The sequence below is a fragment of the Phodopus roborovskii genome, unplaced genomic scaffold, assembly GCF_943737965.1.
Source record: "Phodopus roborovskii unplaced genomic scaffold, PHOROB, whole genome shotgun sequence".
NCBI classification, from domain to species: domain Eukaryota; kingdom Metazoa; phylum Chordata; class Mammalia; order Rodentia; family Cricetidae; genus Phodopus; species Phodopus roborovskii.
In genome coordinates this window covers 31,588-52,136 of record NW_026126623.1, presented here as the reverse complement: position 1 = coordinate 52,136, position 20,549 = coordinate 31,588, and the positions used below count along the sequence as shown (strand labels likewise).

The 20,549-nt window shown below is 44.2% G+C and overlaps 1 protein-coding gene across 1 annotated transcript in view; it reads right to left on the bottom strand.

Moving 5' to 3' along the window:
- The window catches only part of Adamts17 (ADAM metallopeptidase with thrombospondin type 1 motif 17), a 289,908-nt gene that overhangs the window by 251,948 nt on the left and 17,411 nt on the right, over positions 1 to 20,549 (bottom strand). The window contains exon 2 of the mRNA XM_051206509.1: positions 6,583 to 6,752. Coding sequence (XP_051062466.1) covers positions 6,583 to 6,752 — 170 coding nt within the window. The remainder of the gene's footprint in view (positions 1 to 6,582; positions 6,753 to 20,549) is intronic.

The window sequence follows — 20,549 nt, the reverse complement described above, 5'->3', positions numbered from 1 at the left end:
ACAGAGTCTCAGTGTGTTAATTGGGGCTGACGCGGCAGGACAAGACCAGTGTGGAGAGGAAAAACCTTACTCCTTATGTATGGCGCTTACATGGCTAATAAGAACTTCCACTTAAAATTTAACAAAAGCTTTAAAAGGGGTTTTAGAAACAAAAGAACAAAGACAAGCAAGGCTTCTTACTAACAGCATTTTTCTCGGTTGAACTCTGTTTTCTGTGAGACAAGCAAAGATTTCCTGACTCAGCATAAGAGGCAAAAAACTGCATGGCTTTTACGAAACTCTGCTAACAATTTATTGGTGTGTACTAGAGCTGGCAATGGTAGTGACCACATCTCTAAGCCAGCAACATGCTGCTGAATGGCAGTGTAGACCAACACAGTGACCACAGCTCTCAGTGCTGGAGGTAAAATAGCCAGCGCCATCTTGGATTAAGACTGCGGCTAACACAGCTATGACTTTCATTTTAGCACTGTTGTTGTTTACCAGATAAAAGACTCATGGCAAGAAAAAGATAAAGATTTACAATAAAGATTCATATTAAGATTCATATTAAGAAAAACCTCTAAAGGTTTACAGTGTTTTTAAAAATATACATAGGCTTGGGGGAAAAAAAGAATAAAATGGTTTTAAAAAGACAGAGAGGAGTTGGTGTGGTGGCACACGCCTTTAATCCCAGCACTAGGGAGCCAGAGGCAAGCAGATCTCTGTGATTATAAAGTAAACCTGGTATGAATTCCAGGACAGATAAAAGTTACACAGAGAAACCCTGTCTCAAAAAATGAAACAATAAAAAGTAAAAGAAACAGTAATTAAAAAGATGAGAATCACACACACACACAAAAAAAAAAAAGAGTGTGGATGCTATATACTGTTCTGTTATCTTTGTATCTTTTGACTGCTGAGGAAATAACAACTGTTAAATGCTGCTGGATCAATCCAATTTGTATATTTTAAAAATGCTTTGACTTCAAAATTTAAGTCTAAGGACAAGTTACTGGGGAAAAGGATTTCTATTTTTATTTCCACAGAAAATGAAAAGCTGTGGATTCCTTCCAGACTAACATGGTTTGATCAAGCCAGACCCCCTGAAACAGCGTTCCTGGTGATCCAACATTCAAAACAGCTTGAACAAGGCAGCCTTGCAGACCACAACCAGGATTTCTGCGTCTTCTTAGGATTCCCCCATGACAGCGCCCTTTACCAGCAGGAAGTAGTTTGGAAAGAACGACACCCAAATTCCCAGATATTTGTTTATAAATGTTTGTTTTCATTTAAATTGGGGTTGGTTATAAATGGTTAATGACAACAACCAATCTCTTTTTAAAGGTAAAAAGGGGATTATGGTATAGATATTAATACTTTGTTTTGGAATGGATTTTCATTTATTGATACAAATTTAAGATCAATTTTGTGATATGTATATTTCACCTCTTGTTTAGGTATTATGTTTATATAGCTCATTTAAAAATGTAATGTATAATTTGGTACAGATTTTAGATAGTAACCTATAATAGTCAAAACTTATAGTTAGATGAGTTAGGATTTCTAGATATATGAAGATGTATTTGAGATAAATAGGCATTCTTCAAACCTTTCAAAGACCTACAGAATATGGCATTTAAAATGGTTTAGGGTTTTTCTTGATAGTGAGACATAACTGCTCCTGGCAACACCACCTGCATCAGAAAGAAGGACGGACATTAAAGAAACATGTTACGGAGTTTGCCTCCAATATGGCAAGACATTTGGACAAGATACTGCTCTTGTCTGGACTGTTTGACTTTATACTGTATAAACTGGACATGCAGGACCCACAGAAAAGTGACTGCTGATTCAAGATGGACATTGCTACAGAGTTCCTGCTTCATGGAAGTGTCTGCCAGACAGTCTGCAGGACACAGAGAAAAGTGAGTGACAAACTGCCAATACAAGAAGACAGTTTAAAGTTTCCTGCTTTGCTGAAGAGTCTGCCAGACACACTATGGCCTATGGACTGAAGATGGAAGATTACAGAAGAACTTTGGGTGTGACCAAGCAATGAGTTGTCTCTTTCATTTCTAGAGTTTACATATTATCCTTCTGTGGTCTTTGAAGGAGTTGAAGACAGATAGTTATGGTTATAGTTTTCCTTAGTTAGGATTAAAGATAAGTTACATGTAAGACTTTAGACTCACAAACATATAATAGATGATGGAATACTTTCTTAAATCTTGCTAAATATTAATGGACTAAATATTGTCAACTGTGATTCTTATTTAATAACTGTTTTGTTATATATTTTGCTATGCTAAGGTTAAAACCCTTCTTTTTATTTAGACAGAAAAGAGGAGATTATGGGAGATGTCATTCTGTAAATATGTTTCTCATACTGGTTAATGAATAAAGCACTGTGGACCAATAGGAAAGGAATATAGGAGGGACTAGGAGACAAGGAGGAAAGAGGAAGTAGTAAGGAGGAGTCAAGATGGAGAGTCTGGAGAGATCAGGACTCCAGCCCGACTCTCCAGTAAGATGAAAGCACATGGAAATACGTAGATCAACAGAAATGGGTTAATACTTAAGACAGAGCTAGCCGATAAGACACTAGTACCTGGTCAATAGCATTATATCAAATACAGTCTCTGTGTGTTAATTGGGGCTGGTGCAGCGGCAGGACAAGACCAGTGGCAGGTGGAAAAACTTACTCCTTACAGAACACTCTTATACCGCTGGTGGGAGTGCAAACTTGTACAGCCATTTTGGAGATCAGTATGGCAGTTCCTCAGGAAAATGGGAATCAGTCTACCACAGGACCTGGCAATCCCCTTCTTAGGCATATACCCAAATGATCCATATCCGTGCAACAAAGACATATGTTCAACTATGTTCTTAGCAGCATTATTTGTAATAGCAAGAACATGGAGGCAACCTAGATGCCCCTCAACTGAAGAATGGATAAAGAAGATGTGGCACATTTACACAATGGAATACTACTCTGTTGGAAAAAAAAACAAAACAAAACAATGGAATCTTGAAATTCACAGACAAATGGATAGTATTTGAAGAAACTATCCTGAATGAGGTGACCCAGTCACAAAAAGAGAAACATAGTATGTACTCATGGATTTTAGATCTAGAGCAAAGGATCACCAGCCTATAATTCACACCACCAGAGGAACTAGGATTCAAGGAGGAACCTAAGATATTCATACAAGGTCCCTCACAGAAGGGGAAAGGGACAAGATCTCCTGAGCATATTGGGAGTGGAGGGGGACAGTGGGTGGAGAGGTAGCTAGGAGAAAGAGAGGGGGAGGAGAGGAAAGCACGTGGGACTAGGAAGATTGAGTCAGGGGAGGAATAGATGAGGAGGGAGAACGAGAGAGAGAGAGAGAGAGAGAGAGAGAGAGAGAGAGAGAGAGAGAGAGAGCATAGGAAGCCATTATACGTTTGAAGAGAAAACTGACTCTAGAGAAATGTACAGAGACCTACAAGACTGACCCCAACTAACAATCTGAGCAACAGTGGAAAGGCTACCATAAATGCCCTTTCCTGATAATGAGATTGATGACTAACTTATCCACTATCATGGAGCCCTCATCTAGTAGCTGATGGAAACAGAAGCAAAACCCACAGCTAAACACTGAGCCAAACTGGACTCCAGATGCAGAGAGGGAGGACAAGAACAGGCTACAGAAACCCACAGAGACATCTGACCTGAACAACGAGGAGCTATCGGGTCCCTAGATTGATAGCTGGGAATCCAGCATTTGACTGACTCAGACCCCCTGAACATGAGTCTCGGTTAGAAGGCCTGGGCAGTCTAAGGGATCTCTGACAGAGGAACCAGGATGTATCCCTGGTGCACGAAAGGACTTTGGGAGCACATCCCCCATGGAGGGATACTCCCTTAACCTAGAGACAGGAGTGAAGGCCTAGTCCCTACTTCAAATGACTTGACAGATTTAGATGACCCGTCCTGGAAAGCATCACCCTACATGTGAAGTAGGAGTGGGTGGGAGGGGAGGCATGGGAATATGGGAGAGAGAGAGGATTGAGGGAGAGGGAGGGAACTGGGATTGATATGTAAAATAAGAAAAATAAATAAAAAAAATTAAAAAAAAAAACAAAAAAACCCAACTACCAGCCCCATGAGGACACATGTGGGTATAACCAGCAATTCATCATGCTGTGAGAGTACCACTAGAACCACTCTGCTGAGGGGCACATCTGATGGGCAAGGTGAGGCCCATCAGGAGCAGTCGGGGAAGGGAGCCTCACACAGCAGGGCACAAGGAATTCATCCTCTTGACAGGCAGGTTCACCACTGTGGGACAAGCATCAACACCTATTTCCCTGTGGCCAATTAAGGCGAAGGGTTGGGGCCTAATGTTATGGCCATGTCCGAGATGCCCAGAGCTTCCTTGCCCTTGAACTCCCTTCAGACTCTTGGAAATGAGCTCTTGTCCCCACAGAGAGACTCGGGCCTGGTGAGCTTTGTGCAGGTCTTCCAGCCTTCCAGATCTCCAGCCCCAATTATAATATAGTCAGAGCAGAGATTCCAGCAGGGGGATCCTCAGGTCCTTCTAACTTCTGGGTACCCCCTTTCCCATGGACCCTCCCAAGCCATCCATGATACCTAAATGTGAACCAAGAGCCACCTGCATACTTTATCACTCATAAGGACCATGACCCCCTACTACCATCCAACATGCAAGCTGGGAGCCACTAACCTAGTCTTCTCATCACAGCTAGCTTCCGTCTCAGCACCCAGGCTCCATCCCCTCAGGTAAAGAAGAGCAAATGCATGCTGAGATGGCCAGGGATCTGCACAAACCCTAGACCAAGAGATCATAATTGTACCAGGCCCCAAGACAGCATAGATTCTGGGAAGGGGAAATATCATCACCCAGCTCCAGCTCCAGCCCCAAATGCCTTAGAGTAGCCTATTTTCTTTAGAGTTTAGTAGCCCTTGTGGTCCCAAATAGCAATCTTTGTCTCATTCGGCTGTACTATACCCTAAACCCTTTACCTGCATCTGGCACTGTTAATCAGTTTTCTGCTCCCATCACCCCTTTCCTTAGGGACAACCTCCTCCTAGGTTCTTCTGCCTATCCCCCAGGGTCGCTGCACCCCAAAAGTGTCTACGCACAGTTGAATCTGGGCAATGCTGGCTACTCTTAAGACAGGAACCAGTGTCAGGTTAAGAAGCATCCCAAGTTCCTATTCTAGCCAAGCCTTCTAGGCCAAATCCCTTTCCCTAAGCTCAGCTTGTCCTCTGAGAAACTCCTCCTAAGGTCCAAATGTTCTGCTCCTCCTCAACCAGCAGCTTCACCATCTGTCCAGGCACCAGTTACCTGTAAGAGCAGGTGACTAGGGTTTTCTACTCCTGGTACTCGCTGTTGCTACCAGGCTTTCCCCTACCTGGGCCTGTATTTCCTCCACCCACCTGCCCTGCTGATCAGTTCAGACCCTCTTCCCACACACACATCTTCCACTTGCCACTCCTCACGTCAACCCACCCAGCATGCAGCTGCTCTGGCTCCTTCTCCAAACACTGAGTTGATAAGAGGCTCCCCTACACTTGGGTGGCCCCAGTCTCCTGGGTAAAGCCCCTACCCCTCAGAACTCTTGCTCACCTCTAGCCTCCACTGTCCGCATCCATCCACATTCCTTCAAGGCTCCTGCAGTCCCTGCTGCAGCTGTATCGCCTGACCTCCCCCTGAAGGGAGCGAGTGTACCTCCCAGCTTTGCACCTGTTGGACCCACAGCACGACCTTTCCACCCATCCTCACCCCACTGGAACTTCCTTCTTTCTTCTCCAATCAAGATTTGGAAACTTCATGCTGAAGGATGGTCATAAGCAGCAGCCTTCCACCTGCACATCGGGGATCCCTGGGGATGTCTCTATGGTAGAATGGATGCTCTGCCAGCTAAGACTATAGCCTCCCAAGGGAAGGACTAGATTGTGTGTTGCACTCCTTGCCCCAGCACAGAACACAATGTTACAGGTTTTTGAAGGCCTTCAAAAACACTTTCTGGGAAAGCAGATGGCTGGGTGGAGTGTGGATGCCTTTGAAGAACCTGTGGTGTCTAATAATTGAGAAGGCCGCCTCTCCCTCACCCACCCCCTCTGTAAAGAAGGTTTCCCTCTATCTCTCCACTCAAGGAATTGGGTACAGACCCAGCTTCATGACCCCTTTCTTGGCATCCTCATTGGATAACTCTCTCACAGCTCCTACAAGTTTTTTAGGCACATGGTAAACTATTTTTCCACTAATCCCAATTTCTCCAAGTTGTCTCATCATTATCAGAGAAGGGGCTGACTCTCCCTTCAATGTTACTGTCAGTTGCAATAGGTCTTCCATGTATGATCTTGAAAGTGTGGTCATGAGCATTCCCATCACTGAGCAAACATGTGCATTTAAAAACATCACAGCAGGTAGAATCCAAATCTGACCTTCTTCCATTCACTGTATCTACTCTCAGGGTCACAGACTGTGGTCCCAAACCAGCTGCCACCTTGCCTCAGGAGATAAGGGTACCATACCTCCCTCCAGGAGGAAATCTGTATCCACCCATGGCAAGACCCTGTTATAGACTCACCATGTTCATGACAGTGAGGATGAACCTCTGTGCAGCCTCTGCCCCGTGGTACTGCACCATGTCGGCATCGGCCACCACCAGGGTCTCCACAGTGTGCTCATTGGTGAGCCTGATGGCATTCCTCCGCTCCCTCCAGTCCCGCGATGGCTTGTCCTTCTTAGGTTTCTTTTCTAGAAAATGATGGAGACATTTGTGCAGTTCTTGGCTTATTGATTTATGAAAGCATACCATGAAAGGCCCCAAGAGAATGGGTCAATCTCAAGTGGCCTGGAATGAACCCCCAAGCTTTCAGATCTCCTTGGTTACAGTGGTGGCCTATGTTCCCAGCCACTGGTGGCACCAGATAGGAGCCAGAGAAAGAGCTTGAGGGACCGGGCATCAAATGAAACTCTAGCTTGTTCATCCTTACAGTCAAGGAGGTACTTGAGGATGAAAATAGAAACCTGTTCCTAATACTGAAAATGGAGAGCCACACACAGCAAGTAGGGAGAGAAGCCTGCACCCAGAAATGAGGGATATGGGGGCTCTTCAGGGTGATGACACAGGCATGTGTGACAGGTACTCCCACTTTCCTAATGACATCTGGGATCAAGGCAATGGATTTGTTGAGGCTGGGATAATCCCTTGTGAGATAAGCATCCCAGCAACTGTGCTGAGAATTAAGAAGGGGCCATAAAAATCAGCAGGTATAGAAGCATCAGAAAAGTATAAGATTATAACACACACCCAGACTATTCATTTGCTTTTTCCTCAAAACAAGGAAGGGTAACTAGTAAATGTGTGGGATTCCTCTACTGAACTTTTCAGGTAAATTGCTCCTCCATGCAATCTTACTTAGACAAACATCTATTGTCACTCACAGAGCCCACCTCTGAAGGTGGAAGGCTGCTGAGTGAGGGCTGACAAGGCCTCTGTATGTGGTAATGACTCTGCCTGGCACAACAGGCAGATATGAATGGAGTGCACCCTTGGAATCCAAATGTGAAAAGCAATTTGATACTTCCTATTTCCATCTTAGCAGTGGTTTACACAGAAAGGATTCTGTAACATTGTTCACACAGTAAAACACCACTTCTGTACCGAGTCTTCATCAAGGTGACCTATCTTCATTCCAGAAGCAAAAGCAAATATCATGAACATGCTGGATCTCTGGGTGGGGTTTTGTAAACAGTATTGCTGCTCAACGTATTCTACAATCTTGAGAACCTGGGAAGCCATCAAAATCCCCAACTGTAGAGAAAGCTGCCAAGGTTAAGAAGAATTCAACCTTGAAAATCAGGTCTAGGGAGACCCTGTAATGTGGAGAGACAGCTATAATCCTTATACACGGTTGGGTCCCAAATTTACAGAAACACAATATGAACAAGTACTCTCAAGGAAATGAATAAGTAAATGAGCAAGCAAACACTAACACGTTAATATGAGTGACACGCAACTTGCATTTTCTGTTCTTCCTCAGCACGCTCTATACCTGTACAATGACAAAGGAGTGATTTAGCTATCCTCTTATTCAAAAACAAAATCTGAACTTGTAAAAAACTACAGAAACCACTTTTAAACTCTAAATGATAAAAACAGAAGGCATCTGGAAGCAAAATATATCACCAGACTCATCCTAAATTTGTAAAATGTAAGACAAGGCTATCTCCTCACGCCACAGAATGTTCCAGCCTTCTGAGCCTCACAGGAGAACAGGAACAGGACAAAGGCCCCTAGCTGGAAATCTAGAGACTCATACCCACATTCTCCAACACTAGAAATGCATAGCAAAATGGTGCCCATTCTCTGGTCTCCCCACCCTTATAAACCCAAGTAGTTTGGGTATGAGCAAACTGTCTGACAAGGGATATGTAAAGAATCACTCTGTTTCGTTTTAAAGCAACAGAGTTGAGGGACAACCTTCCCAAAGAAGAGTTTTGTTGGAACCTGCGTGCCAACCTTCGCCCAGGTGAACAGCCACAGCTCACAGGTGGCCTTAGCTTGTCTTAATGCCTACTCAGAATTCATCTCTGGACACTGCCATCTGCAGGTGTTCTCGCCTGCAGATGTTCCCACTGGCTGTGCACACTTGTTTTTCCACTTTGTCATAGCACAGGAAAGACCTGCATTTTGAAGCCAGTCCTAACAGATGCATTAAAATGCCATTCTAAGAGTCTGAACTATGAGTCTGCAGAGCCCAGATGTGGCCTGCCACCACCCGACAGGAGGAGCAGATGCACCCTGGACATTTAACACTGGGTGTCAGCCTTCCCAGTCTACCCTCCAGAACTAATAATAACACCGGCCTCTCTCTCTCCATAATGAATCTGACAAACTATGTAATATGATAGTATGTGTTAGACATAGTACTACAACCTGTAGACCCAGTTACTTGGGAGTCTTGAGACAAGAGGACTGCTTCAGTTCGGAAGTTCAGGACCATCCTGAGCAGCAAGCTCTAAACAAAACCAGAGGCATGAAAAGCAGAGAGTGAACATGGACCCTGGGGGCATCAGGAAGCAGGTGAAATACCATGATCCGGGCTCTGTGGTCTGAAAGGGTTTTCACTCTGGATGTCACATTTGCTCCTCCTATTGTTAAAGTTCCCTGTAGCATCCTTGGCGGGAAATCCTGAACAAACTCATGCAAGGAACAAATGAAGATTCTCACTTAATGACAGCCCCACACTTTAGTACAGGCCAGGCCTTATCACAAAATGAGTGTCAAAAACTCTGGTTTTGTTCTTGCTTGGGGTTTGTTTTAGTTTTGTTTTCTATTTCAGCTTTTCCATTTTTTCTTTATTATTTGGCATTTTTTTGTAATCAGTGCACAATATTGTCTAAATATTTACATAGCATATTAATTTGGTACTTGCATAAAGTATGCAATGATTAAATCAAGGCAATTAACATTTCCCCTTCCTTAACATTTATCATTTCCATCTGCAGGAAGCCTTGGGATCCTTCTTCAATAGTTACCTTTAGAAATAAATCATAAATTACTACAGATCATAGTTGCCTTACTAAGTAACAGAAGACCACAACTAGGCCATGGGCCTGCTGGATCATGCTTGTGACCCCAATACTCAGGAGGTTGAAGCAAAAGAGTCACAAGTTCAAGACCAGCCCTGGCTACACAGTAAGATCCTATCTCAAAAACAAGAGAACTTCAGAACCAGTTTCTCCTACCAAGTTGCACATGAGTGCAATTATCTAACCCCTCCACCTCTCTGTTTCTCTATTCCAGTACTTCTCAACCTTCTTAATGCTTCGTCCCTTTAATACAGTTCCTCATGTGTATTAAACCCCAACCATAAAATTATGTTGGGGTGACACCAACCATAAAATTATTTTGTCGTTACTTCCTAACTATAATTTTGCTACTGTTATGAATCATAATATAGATATCTGATATATAGGATATCTGACATGCAACCCCTGTGAAAAAGTCATTCAACACTCCCAAAGGGGTCATGACCCACAGGTTGAGAACCACTGCTCTATTCAGTCTTCACAAACCTGGATTTGGGGACTCGAATTGTCTTCCCATGCAGGTGTCCCTCTTGGGGGTGGGGATGGGTGGAAGCCCTTGGGAGGGGGCCTTCCTTCCCTCCACTCTTATTACCTCCCCCTCCAATAGTGCTCATGGGGGCTACTGCACTGAGGAGAGAGCCTCAACACATGTTATCTTCAACTTCCTACAGGACATAAATATACCCACGTGGAGAGAGCACAGATACCACCATGCTCACCAGCACCTTCAAGGCAAAAGACACGCAAGTCTTAGGACCACACAGTGCTGTTTTCCATCACTGGAGAGATCAGTGACTAGATGGGGGGTGTCCCCAAGCTCTGCTGCCAAGCCACTGTGGGAGGGGGGGGCCCTACACTGCCAACCAGAACACACCCTAGCCAGGTTGGTCCCTGGCTCTCCACTGTTACCCAGGACACGAGGAGTCATTTCTAAAGCCAAGCCTGCTGCTTCCTTTCTCAGCACATTGCTGGGCTGCTAATCACCTGGAGATCTTAAATAACTACTCCCACTTTCATTTTGCATTTATTCTCCCTTTACTCCAATTAACCATGGAAGCAGACAATTTGAAAGACTTATAGAAGACACTAGGTTTTTAAGGATAAGACAAAGAAGAGGGGAAAAAGAAAACCTATGAAGCTATGAAGGGCAGTCTAAACGTTGGACTTTTACAAAATTTAAACAACAATTTGGTCTATAAGTTGGAGAACTGTCAAAAGTGCTCACACAAATGGAGACTGGGGAGGCGGCGCACGTGCTCTGACAAAGCACATGCAGTGAAAGCCTGAGTTTGAGCCCCCAAAACTATGCAAAAAAGCTAGGCACGGGAATAACCTGTAGCCAGGCCCATGGAGATGGGCTAGACAGGACAATTCACTGGGGCTTGCTAGCTACCAGCCCACTTCCAGGTTCAGTGAGTGACCATGTCCCAAGGAAATAGGTGGAGAATAAAAGAACAGGGCACCTTATGACCTGCTCTGGCCTCTGCACACACAGACACCTACATCAGCACATGCATGTACACACACACACCACACAGTACACATTTACCACTTTCATGCATACAAATGCACACATTAAAAATACATAATGGGGATCAGATGGTGGTGGCTCATGCCTTTAATCCAGCACTGGGGAGGCCAAGTGGATCTAAGTTTGAGTCCAGCCTGTTCTACACAGTGAGTTCCAAGACAGACAGAGGTGTTACAGAGAAACCCTGTCTCAAAAAAAAAAAAAAAAAAAAAAAAAAAAAAAAAAACAAGATAAAACAAAGCACAAATGATTGTATAGCTACTACTAATTTGCTCTTGCTTAAAGCTCTGGGTTTTATCTCCAGCTTCAAAAAAAAAAAAGTATTTAAGCAATCCCTGGGGTAAACAGATAAAAAAAAAAAAATAAAAATATTGGACTGAAATCTCTCCTTGAATTCCTCTAGCTCTTGCTGTGCTAGACCCTAGTGTCCTAAAGTCATTTCCAGAGATGGTCTCAATGTACTCTTTGTGCCCAGGCACAGGAAGAGCATGTCTTTCTCCATCACAGAAGCAAATTAGATGACAGAGAAAAACAGAATGGAGGAAATAAGGGAAGATGTCCAAGGACATTGGTCAACCTTGAGAGGACAGGCACTTCAGGCCATGGTGGCAATAATTAGTGGCACTAATGGGAAATGCCGACAGTTGAGTAAGGGAAGACACATGCCTGCCTTGGTGTCAGCCTTTCCAATATCAGCCCTCCAAGGCCAGAGGCCAGAATGTGTCCTCACTGTGACCCGTGGGACAGGGGACATCCAGAGACCTGAGCATCAAACTGGACCTTGTCCCAACCACACAAACATTGGTTTCCTCCAGCGTTCTGTAAGAAAGTTAGGGACCCCAGGAGACCCCTCACACCAATGTGGTAAGTTATGAAGAATCTACCTGGGTTAAGAAGGAGGCCTTCTGACCCTTATCCTCACCTTGCAGTTCAGAAATGGAGGCTGTGTGATTAAAGCAAACCAGCTCCAGCAGGTGGATTACTGCATGAGAGATAGAGGGCAAAGACCCTGAATGCCTTCTTCCTTTTTGTGACTCTTTGCATGCTAGGGTTAAGAAGACTTACTGCATCCAATGCCATGACCACATGTTATATGCATTTTGGTCCCCAGTCCTCTCCCCTTGTGTTCCACACTGATGCTGGGGCAGAACACTGCCAGAGACTCCAATGAATCTCAGTCTGTTTTCTGAGTCACCATCTAACAGAACACACTCAGTGGGTTGCCAGTGATGGAGATGGGTTAACACAGGCCAGGGTTCTTGCCAACCCAGTATTCCCAAATCCCAGATGCCAGGGCCATGTTCTATTTCAAAGTCAAGTTAGGGCCTGGGCCAACCAGCAGTGGGTGCTTAGGTATGGCATTTCAGCCCAGATATACATAGCTTACACACTCGAAGCTCTCCAAAGAAATTTGGAAGCTCAAAAGAAAAAAGAGACAGAAATGCTTCTCTAAAGAATGAAACAATATAGAATAAAAATAAAGGCAAAGAACCTGTTTATAGAAAACTACCTTTTTCATTTGAAATAATGATCCCATGTGTGCATTGAGGCTCCCAGCAAGGTGAAGCTCCTGGCAGCTGTATAGATCCAACATCCCTGAAAAATAATGCCCTCCTATTTTTTGTTTCTTACAAGAAGGAAGAAAACATGTTGGTTTCTCTCTCGCTCTTTCTCCAAGTATGAATTCTTTAAATAACTTCCTCCAAGGCCAAGTCATTTTTACAAAAGCCATCTTTTTTTCCCCCCCATGTAAATTCCTTAAAAAAAGAAAGGTGGAAAATAGTTGCCGTGTTCCTTTTCTCTGTGTGGTTAAGAGTCCAAATGAGGAGCCAATACCCCTGAAGCTCGAAATCATCTCCACACTGGGCAGTCCTTGTGGCCCACGCATATGCTCTGCCAAGGGAGTCGGGCCAGGGTAGGAGAGCCGGCCTGGCCCATTGTGTCTTTCCAGCCATGCTCAGAGCCACAAAGACACAAGCATGGAGAAACCATTGCCTGCAAGTAAAAGCAGAAGTTACCTGGTTAATGGATATTTACCAAGGACCCAAGTGTGGCAAGCACTGCCACAGCGTTGGGGACCAAACATTAACCAAATAAACAGAAATACAATTCAAAACTATACATGGGAGAAGTCCTATGAGATAACCTATGGGAGGAGGATAAGTGAACCACAATTTAAATTAAGGGTATGTTGCATTACTACAATAAAATGCTGCCGACAGGTAACATTATACAGAGAAAAGGGTTTATCTAGTTCAAAGTTCCAGAAACTTCAAAAGCATTGGAACTTGTATTAGTGCTGTTCTAGTGAGGGTAGCAGATGCCACACAGGACACTTCCTGATGGGACTACATGTGTGTGGATTGGTCACTTCTCAAAGGACAGCGGAAAGTCTGACAACGCTTTTTTTGAGACATACCCAAATGACATAAAGGCCTCCCACTAGGACACATCTCCCAAGAGTGCCACCTTGTGGACCTACCTTTCAATTACACTGGATTTGTTCAGCCACTCAAATGAGCTCTTCACAGGATAGTCAAACCTGAGCAAGGAGGCTTCCCACGATCAGGACATGGGTCAAAACCAAGGGTAGGAAGAGTTAACCGGTAAGGACCATAGGAAGATGCTGACTGCAAGTCTAGTAAAGTATGGAGTATCTCTTTAGGTGACCTAGTAATGTCTCCCTCCTTGGAGGGTCAATGCGGTGAGGCAAGGCCGGGGCCTGGTTACAGGACCTAGGAAGGTAGATTCACACTAAATGTTTTTCCTTCCAAGACTCCCGCTGTCCAGTGAAGTTCTCAGAACCGCCAGGGTCTGTCTACCTTCTGGAGTTGGCATGACTAGTCTCTTTCATTCTCTTCTGAATTTCTTTTTTAGATGCTGGCCAAACACCATTGTAGGTTTTTAAAGTCCACATCGTTTTTTCTAAAGCTTTCTCTCCCCACCATGAGCTTCATGTTAACTTAAATCAAGTGGGAAGGGAAGACCCCAACACACACACACATACTCTCTCTCTCTCTCTCTCTCTCTCTCTCTCTCTCTCTCTCTCTCTCCACTTCCCTTCTCCACTTTCCTCTAGGGCAACTGCAAGACTTACAGCTCAGCTGCCCTAGAGTGTAGTAGATTGTCTTCAGGCTTCCAGTTGAGTCCGTTATTTTTTCATTAGTAAGATTAAGAACCCCCAGAGGGGCCCTCTATTTTTCCAGTATTATATAGTGCTTTATTAATACTCCCCAAGATTTCTGGTAAGACTTTTTTCCTACCTTCTAATTGTTTAACCAGGAGAGAAAATGACCAGTTCTGACACCCCGGGGCTGCATCAGCAGCGGTGTGTGCACAGGCCTTGTATTGTTACTTTGCCATTGCTGTGGCAAACAGCATATCCAAGGCAATTTTTAGAATAAAGGGCGCATTTAGGACTCCAGTTCTAGAGGACTAGAGTCCATGGTAATAGGGAAGCATGGGCGTAGGCAACAGGCAGGCAGGTGGAGCAAGGGGCTAAGAGTTTCCATCTTGATGGGGGTGGGGTGGGGCTAAAACCACAGAAATGTGCTCTGCTGAAGCTGGGGGCTTGAGGTGAAGGTGTCTCTGCAGCTGGGCCCCTCTGAGGATTATGAAGAAAAAGTCTGGATCTCTCTCTTGTTGGCTCACAGAAAGCTGTCTTCTCTTCCTATTCCTGTGTCCTTACATGTTGTATGTGCCTAGACTCATTCTTTTTGCTTTGTTTGGTTTTTTGTTTGTTTGTTTGTTTTGTTTTGTTTTGTTTTCTCAAGACAGGGTTTCTCTGTGGCTTTGGAGCCTGTCCTGGAACTCACTCTGTAGACCAGGCTGGCCTCAAACTCACAAAGATCCACCTGCCTCACCACCTGGCTCATTCTTTTAATCACACCACCTAATCTTCTTTCATTACCTCTGTGTGTGTGTGTGTGTGTGTGTGTGTGTGTGTGTGTGTGGCACGTGTGTGTTTCTGTGAGAGTCTGGGCATGCCATGTAACAGTGGAAATGTGGAGGAGAGAGAACACTCCCTCTAAGATGGTGTCTCTGGCTCATGCTAGCTGATCCATGAGCTGCCAGCGCTTTTCCTGCTTCTGCCTCCATGTTCACAGAAACACACTACTGTGTTGGCTTTTCATGGGTTCTGGGGACCCGAGCTGAAGTCTTCCCACCTGTGTAGTGAGCACTTTCCACAGAGCCATTTCCCCCAGCCCCTTATGAGGATGCCATTCATATGGCTTTACTATCAGATCCTTTCTTCCTTCTTCCTTGAAAGATCCTAAAAACTGCAAAACCAGGTATACCCTGAGATACTGGGGGTTCTGGCTTCAACACATAAATATGTAAGGTGAGGGTAGGAGGCAGGCTCAGGCCATGACAGATACCACTTTCTTTCTACCCTTCAGAAGCATGGACAGGGCATGTCACTACAGTATGTACAGCCACCCGGCCAGGACAGTGTGGAGAGTCCGCATGAGACAATCACCTCAGAATCACGCTCTGATGCATCTGGCAGTTTGAAAACCCAAATCCACACACCAGTGTTGAGAATTATCAGAGTCCTCTCCGACACCCTTGTCAGTGCAGCCCTGGCTGAAAGATTAACTTAGGCTACCGGGGCCTGACAGCTTTATCTTCTAAGCTGATGGAAGAGGGGTGGGGGTTAATAGAACATTCCACCAACATAAAGCTTGGGGAAGAAACTAATTAATGTGTTCATGTTTCAACCAGAGCAAGACAAGACAAACAGAAACCTGCAGAACAATCTGCCCTTCTCTGCACCTGGAATCCCCCACAGAGACCCTGGGCATTGTTGCTTTTAACAGAAGGCTTTTCATCTTCCACAAGAAAGCACAAAAACCTTCAGACAGCTGAAGAATTCCTTCACCTTTGAAGGGGCCAGCTAGAAACCCAAATTCTCCAACTTCATTACTCCCACCCCAAATCCAACCAAAACTGAAGGCCCTGCCCCCCTAAAGCCGGCCCACACCCTGTGAGCTCCCTCGGTCTCTCCCCAGGCTGCCAAGGCTTGGAGGACTAGATTGGCCCTTCTTTCTACCCGCTACACAGATGGTGCCACAAAGTAGGTGTCTGTCATTGTTTTAAAGTGAGTTAGTGAGAGAATGAAGTAAACGAATAAACAAATGGAAGAATGACACACTTCAATATTCCCAGAGCTGAGGAAAGAACAAATAGCTATGGCCTGTGGGCCTCTTGGCTGTTCTGGGGTTCTTCCAGATGCATCAAACACCCACAATCTTTCCACAGCAGTGTATATCCACAGAAAGCCTGTGGAGTCTCCAGGTGTCCCCTAAGATACATACAGGCGAACACTTGATGATTGGCCAACTAACACAGGGAAGGGAGAAGAGGCCAGGTTATTCCTTTGGGGACCTAGACTAAGTCACCAGCATGTGATTCTTTCCTAAAGACACCTTTCCCAAATGCAAGGACCCTGCAAGTAAAGGATCCTTCTTAGCCACAAGCTGTGGCCTTTCTGGCTCTGTGGTAGCCCTGGTGCGCTTGGGCTCCTACCCATAACACTTTGATTGGGAGGTGGCATGGAGCAAGCACATGTGAGCAATGAACCGAAGTGCAGGTAAAGGTCACAGTCACTTAGCCCTGTTCTTAGGTAGAACCACCTGCCCCGTGAGTGTTTGAAACAGCACACAGAACAAGATGCCCTGCCTCAGTAAGTGGCTGCTGTGGTGATGGGAAAGTGGGGGAGGGTGAGCAGGAATGTCCCAGGGAAGGGGAAACAGGCATCGCGGTCTCTGTGACAGTGGGGGTACTGTAGAAGACAGAGTCCTGCACCCCCAGCCTTCTTGAGACCACCACTTTCCCATAGCTCTCAGACATGCTGTAGATGCATCTATAATGCTTTTCCCTAGAAGCTAATCACTTGACTAACTAGTTTTTCAACAGACCTTAGCCAAGATCTTTCCATGTAAATCTCTACAGCATACTGTTTTCTCTTTTAGAGTTCTCACCATACAGGAAGACCAATGAGCAAAGGGGCCATTGCTAGACCCAGCCCCCAGAGCCTTACAAGTTGTTCACTACTTAAAATATAAGTGAACTAAGGAGAGGATGACACCATATTGGGGTTTTATAGTACTATGTTAAGTGCTTCTTGAGCTTTACCACCTCTTAATCATGTCTGTGCTCCTAACTTTTTCTGTGTCACTTCTGAGCCTTTATCTTCTTCTTAATGTCTTTATATTTATAATAAAATTTATGATTGACTTTTTGCCATGCTTTAATTCTCTTTATATTTTCTCACATTAGCTAGATTTCATTGTATCATCTCTAGTAACTGACTAGGAAATTTTACTAGGCAATTATCTTTATCATCCAAAAGAGGCATGTGTTTCCCTACCTGATTCTGATAATTAATGTCAAAAAAAAAAAGGGGAAATTTGGGCTTGCCCTTTTGTACAAAGAACCTGGAATCTTGTCTTCTCCCCAAACCCCCTTTAGTTCTGCTTGTAAATATTTTATAACCCTGGGTTGTAGTATATAATTAAAGTGCTACACTTTACTTTTTTAAGACTATGTGGTCTTATGTTCTCACTGTATAGCCAGGTGTCCCTCCTAGGTGCCGGAAATTTTAGGCATATGCCATCACTTTCACTGACCCTTAATTCTATAATAGCTTCATTGAGATGAAATTCACATACCACACATGCAATTCACATAAGGATATGACTCAGTGGTTTATAGTATGTTCACAGTGCTATGGAGCCACCATACTTTGAACAGTTTAATCGTCCCCTAATAAAACCCACTCATTTTTTTCTGTCTTTCTCCACGCTAGCTAGCCCTAAGAAGTAATTAATATCCTTTCAGTCTGGATACTTTTTCTGATTCTAGACATGTCACATAAGTACATTATATGCTCTTTTTGGCTTCTTTTACTCACAGAATGACTTCAAAGTTTATCTGTGATTGAATAGCATTTCTAGGTATGGTTCTTTTTTATGGCCAAGTAAGATTCCACCCACAAATATACTCATTTTAGTTACATTTGCATGTATATGGGCATTTGGGTGGTTTCCTTTTTTTTTTTTTTCCCTGTAAACAACCCAACTAAAGGACATTGATGTGCAAATTTTTATAACATGTTTTCAAGTTCCTTAGATATAGATCAGAAGTAGAATGGCTGGGTCATAGGTCATGTTACATTTTTTTAAACTTTTAAGAAACTTCCAAACTTTTTCTAAAATGGCTGTCCCATTTCATAGTCCCAACAGCAGCATGTGAAAGTTTTAATTTCTCTAAACTCTTGCCAACACTCATTATTGCCCTTCTTTTTCTTAATTGTAATCTAGCAGTTATATGAGTGTTGTGAAGTGTTGTCTTGGAGTGATTTTGATTAAATTTCCCTGGTGATCACTGGTGCCCAGCATCTTATATATTGATTGATTGTCTGTAACAGAAGGCAGACTTGGCCCTGGGATGACAAACGATCAGCTTTTCAAAACACTAATACATAGATTGTGGGGATGGAGCTCAGACCTCTGAGCTTGCAAGATGAGTGCTAAGCTGACTGCATCATCTCTTCAGCCCCTTTCTTTGCTGGTTTTTAAGAAACAAATTGTCTTTTTATTACTGAGCAATAGGGATTCTTCAGACATCCTATGTGTATATTCCTTATCAAATGCATGGAAGTCTTTGGCCATCTGTGAGTTATAGCCACTTATATAAAGATGTGTCTATGTGTATATGAGCTTAGCCTAATGAGCCTTTGTGCACCATGTGCATATGGGAGCTCACAGGGGTCAAAAGGGGGTGTTTGATCCCCCTAGAGCTGGAGATACAGGCAGCTATGTGCTGTCCTCGAGCTCACATGTGACTTCCTTCTCCCCTGGGAAGATATGGCTAAGGGCAAGTGTTAGGGGTTGAGAAGCACATTCTGAACAGCTGTGGGCAAAGGCCCCTCCAGAAGTCTGACCCAAGGAGAAAGATTGATACAATTATCTATGTCCACTAAGAAGTAATTTTACCCTCAACCTGACAAGACAATGTCTCCTTGTTTGGGGGAACCACAACCCATATAGCTACCTAAAACCAGCCCAACTTATGGTATCACTATGCCATAGGAATAGAAAGGACTTGACCTGATGGATATGTTACCAGGTCCCAAGACATGCATGGGACACAAATAGGGCCACTGAAATCCTTTAGGAAGTCTGGTGTGACCGACCTACAGATACCCAAAACACAGAAGCTGTAACTGCCAGGTCCCATGTATTAGTCAATTTCCTATGACCATAACAAAATACTCCAAAGTTGGGTACCTTATAAAGAAAATAGGTCTAGAGGTTAAAGATGCTGGCTCTTCTCTGGTTGGGAGGTCATTGAATATGGAATCACAATGGCAGAAACATACAAAGAGAACTAGATCACCTGATGAAAGCGCAAAACCAGAGCAAGAACAGAGGCCACGAGAATCCTTTCTTCTAATGACCTGGTCATATCTAGGTCCCACTGTTTAAAAAATTCATCACTGACACTGACATACCGGAAATGCTTCAGGGATATGAACCCTGAGAAGAAAATACCCTGAACTGTAGTAGTCTACCTTTGCTGCCATCAGGGCAGACCTACCTGAGAGCAAGGCCAACACGAAGGGCAACAGAGGCAGAGATGGTGCAAGAGAACCACCCTGAATTTATACCACTGTAAACCCTGGGTCCAGCCATGCTTGGCGTCCCCCAACCGATGTTTTTTTTTTTTTTTTTTTTTTTTTTTTTTTTTTTTCATTAGAGTCTTAGCTTTCTCTTCAAAATGCTCCTTCATGCTTATCCAGCTACAGCAGGAACCATGGTTTTACAGATGCAATCGGCTGAACCCTTGCGAAAGCAACATCAAAGGAAGTGTTGTCCTGTGGTGGCAGGAGTGCCGGTGGCATCCCCACGTGCACACAGAGCAGCATGCAGTGGGGGGCACCCTCAGGTCCTCTGAGCACAGGGCTGCACCTCCGGCTGTGCAAGGAAGCTGTCACTCGGCCATGCACACTTGAGACAGCCACACGGGGCAGGAGTCTTGTTCATACATAAAAGTGTCCCAATATGTGCCCCTCACCCGAAAATCTGATTTACACATTTCTGATTTTGTGTGAAAATATAAGAACCAACCGACAAGCATACTCAGAGCAGCTGGTTCAGATCGAGCCAAAAGTTTCTCCCCTTCATGGGAAGGTTCCAGATTTCTTTTAAATGGTAAGCTCATGTACTTATTTAAAAGTTTGGTTCACTTTACAAAAATCTCACTTTATAAACAATGTTTGGGCAACATGTATTATGGGAAGCATTACAGCCCTGTAGACCCCCCCCCAGAGACAACTCACACATATGCCCCACAAAAGCGTACAGTGGGGCCTCGTCTGTGAGGCTGTTATAAAGTATTTTATTTTATCTGGCATCCAG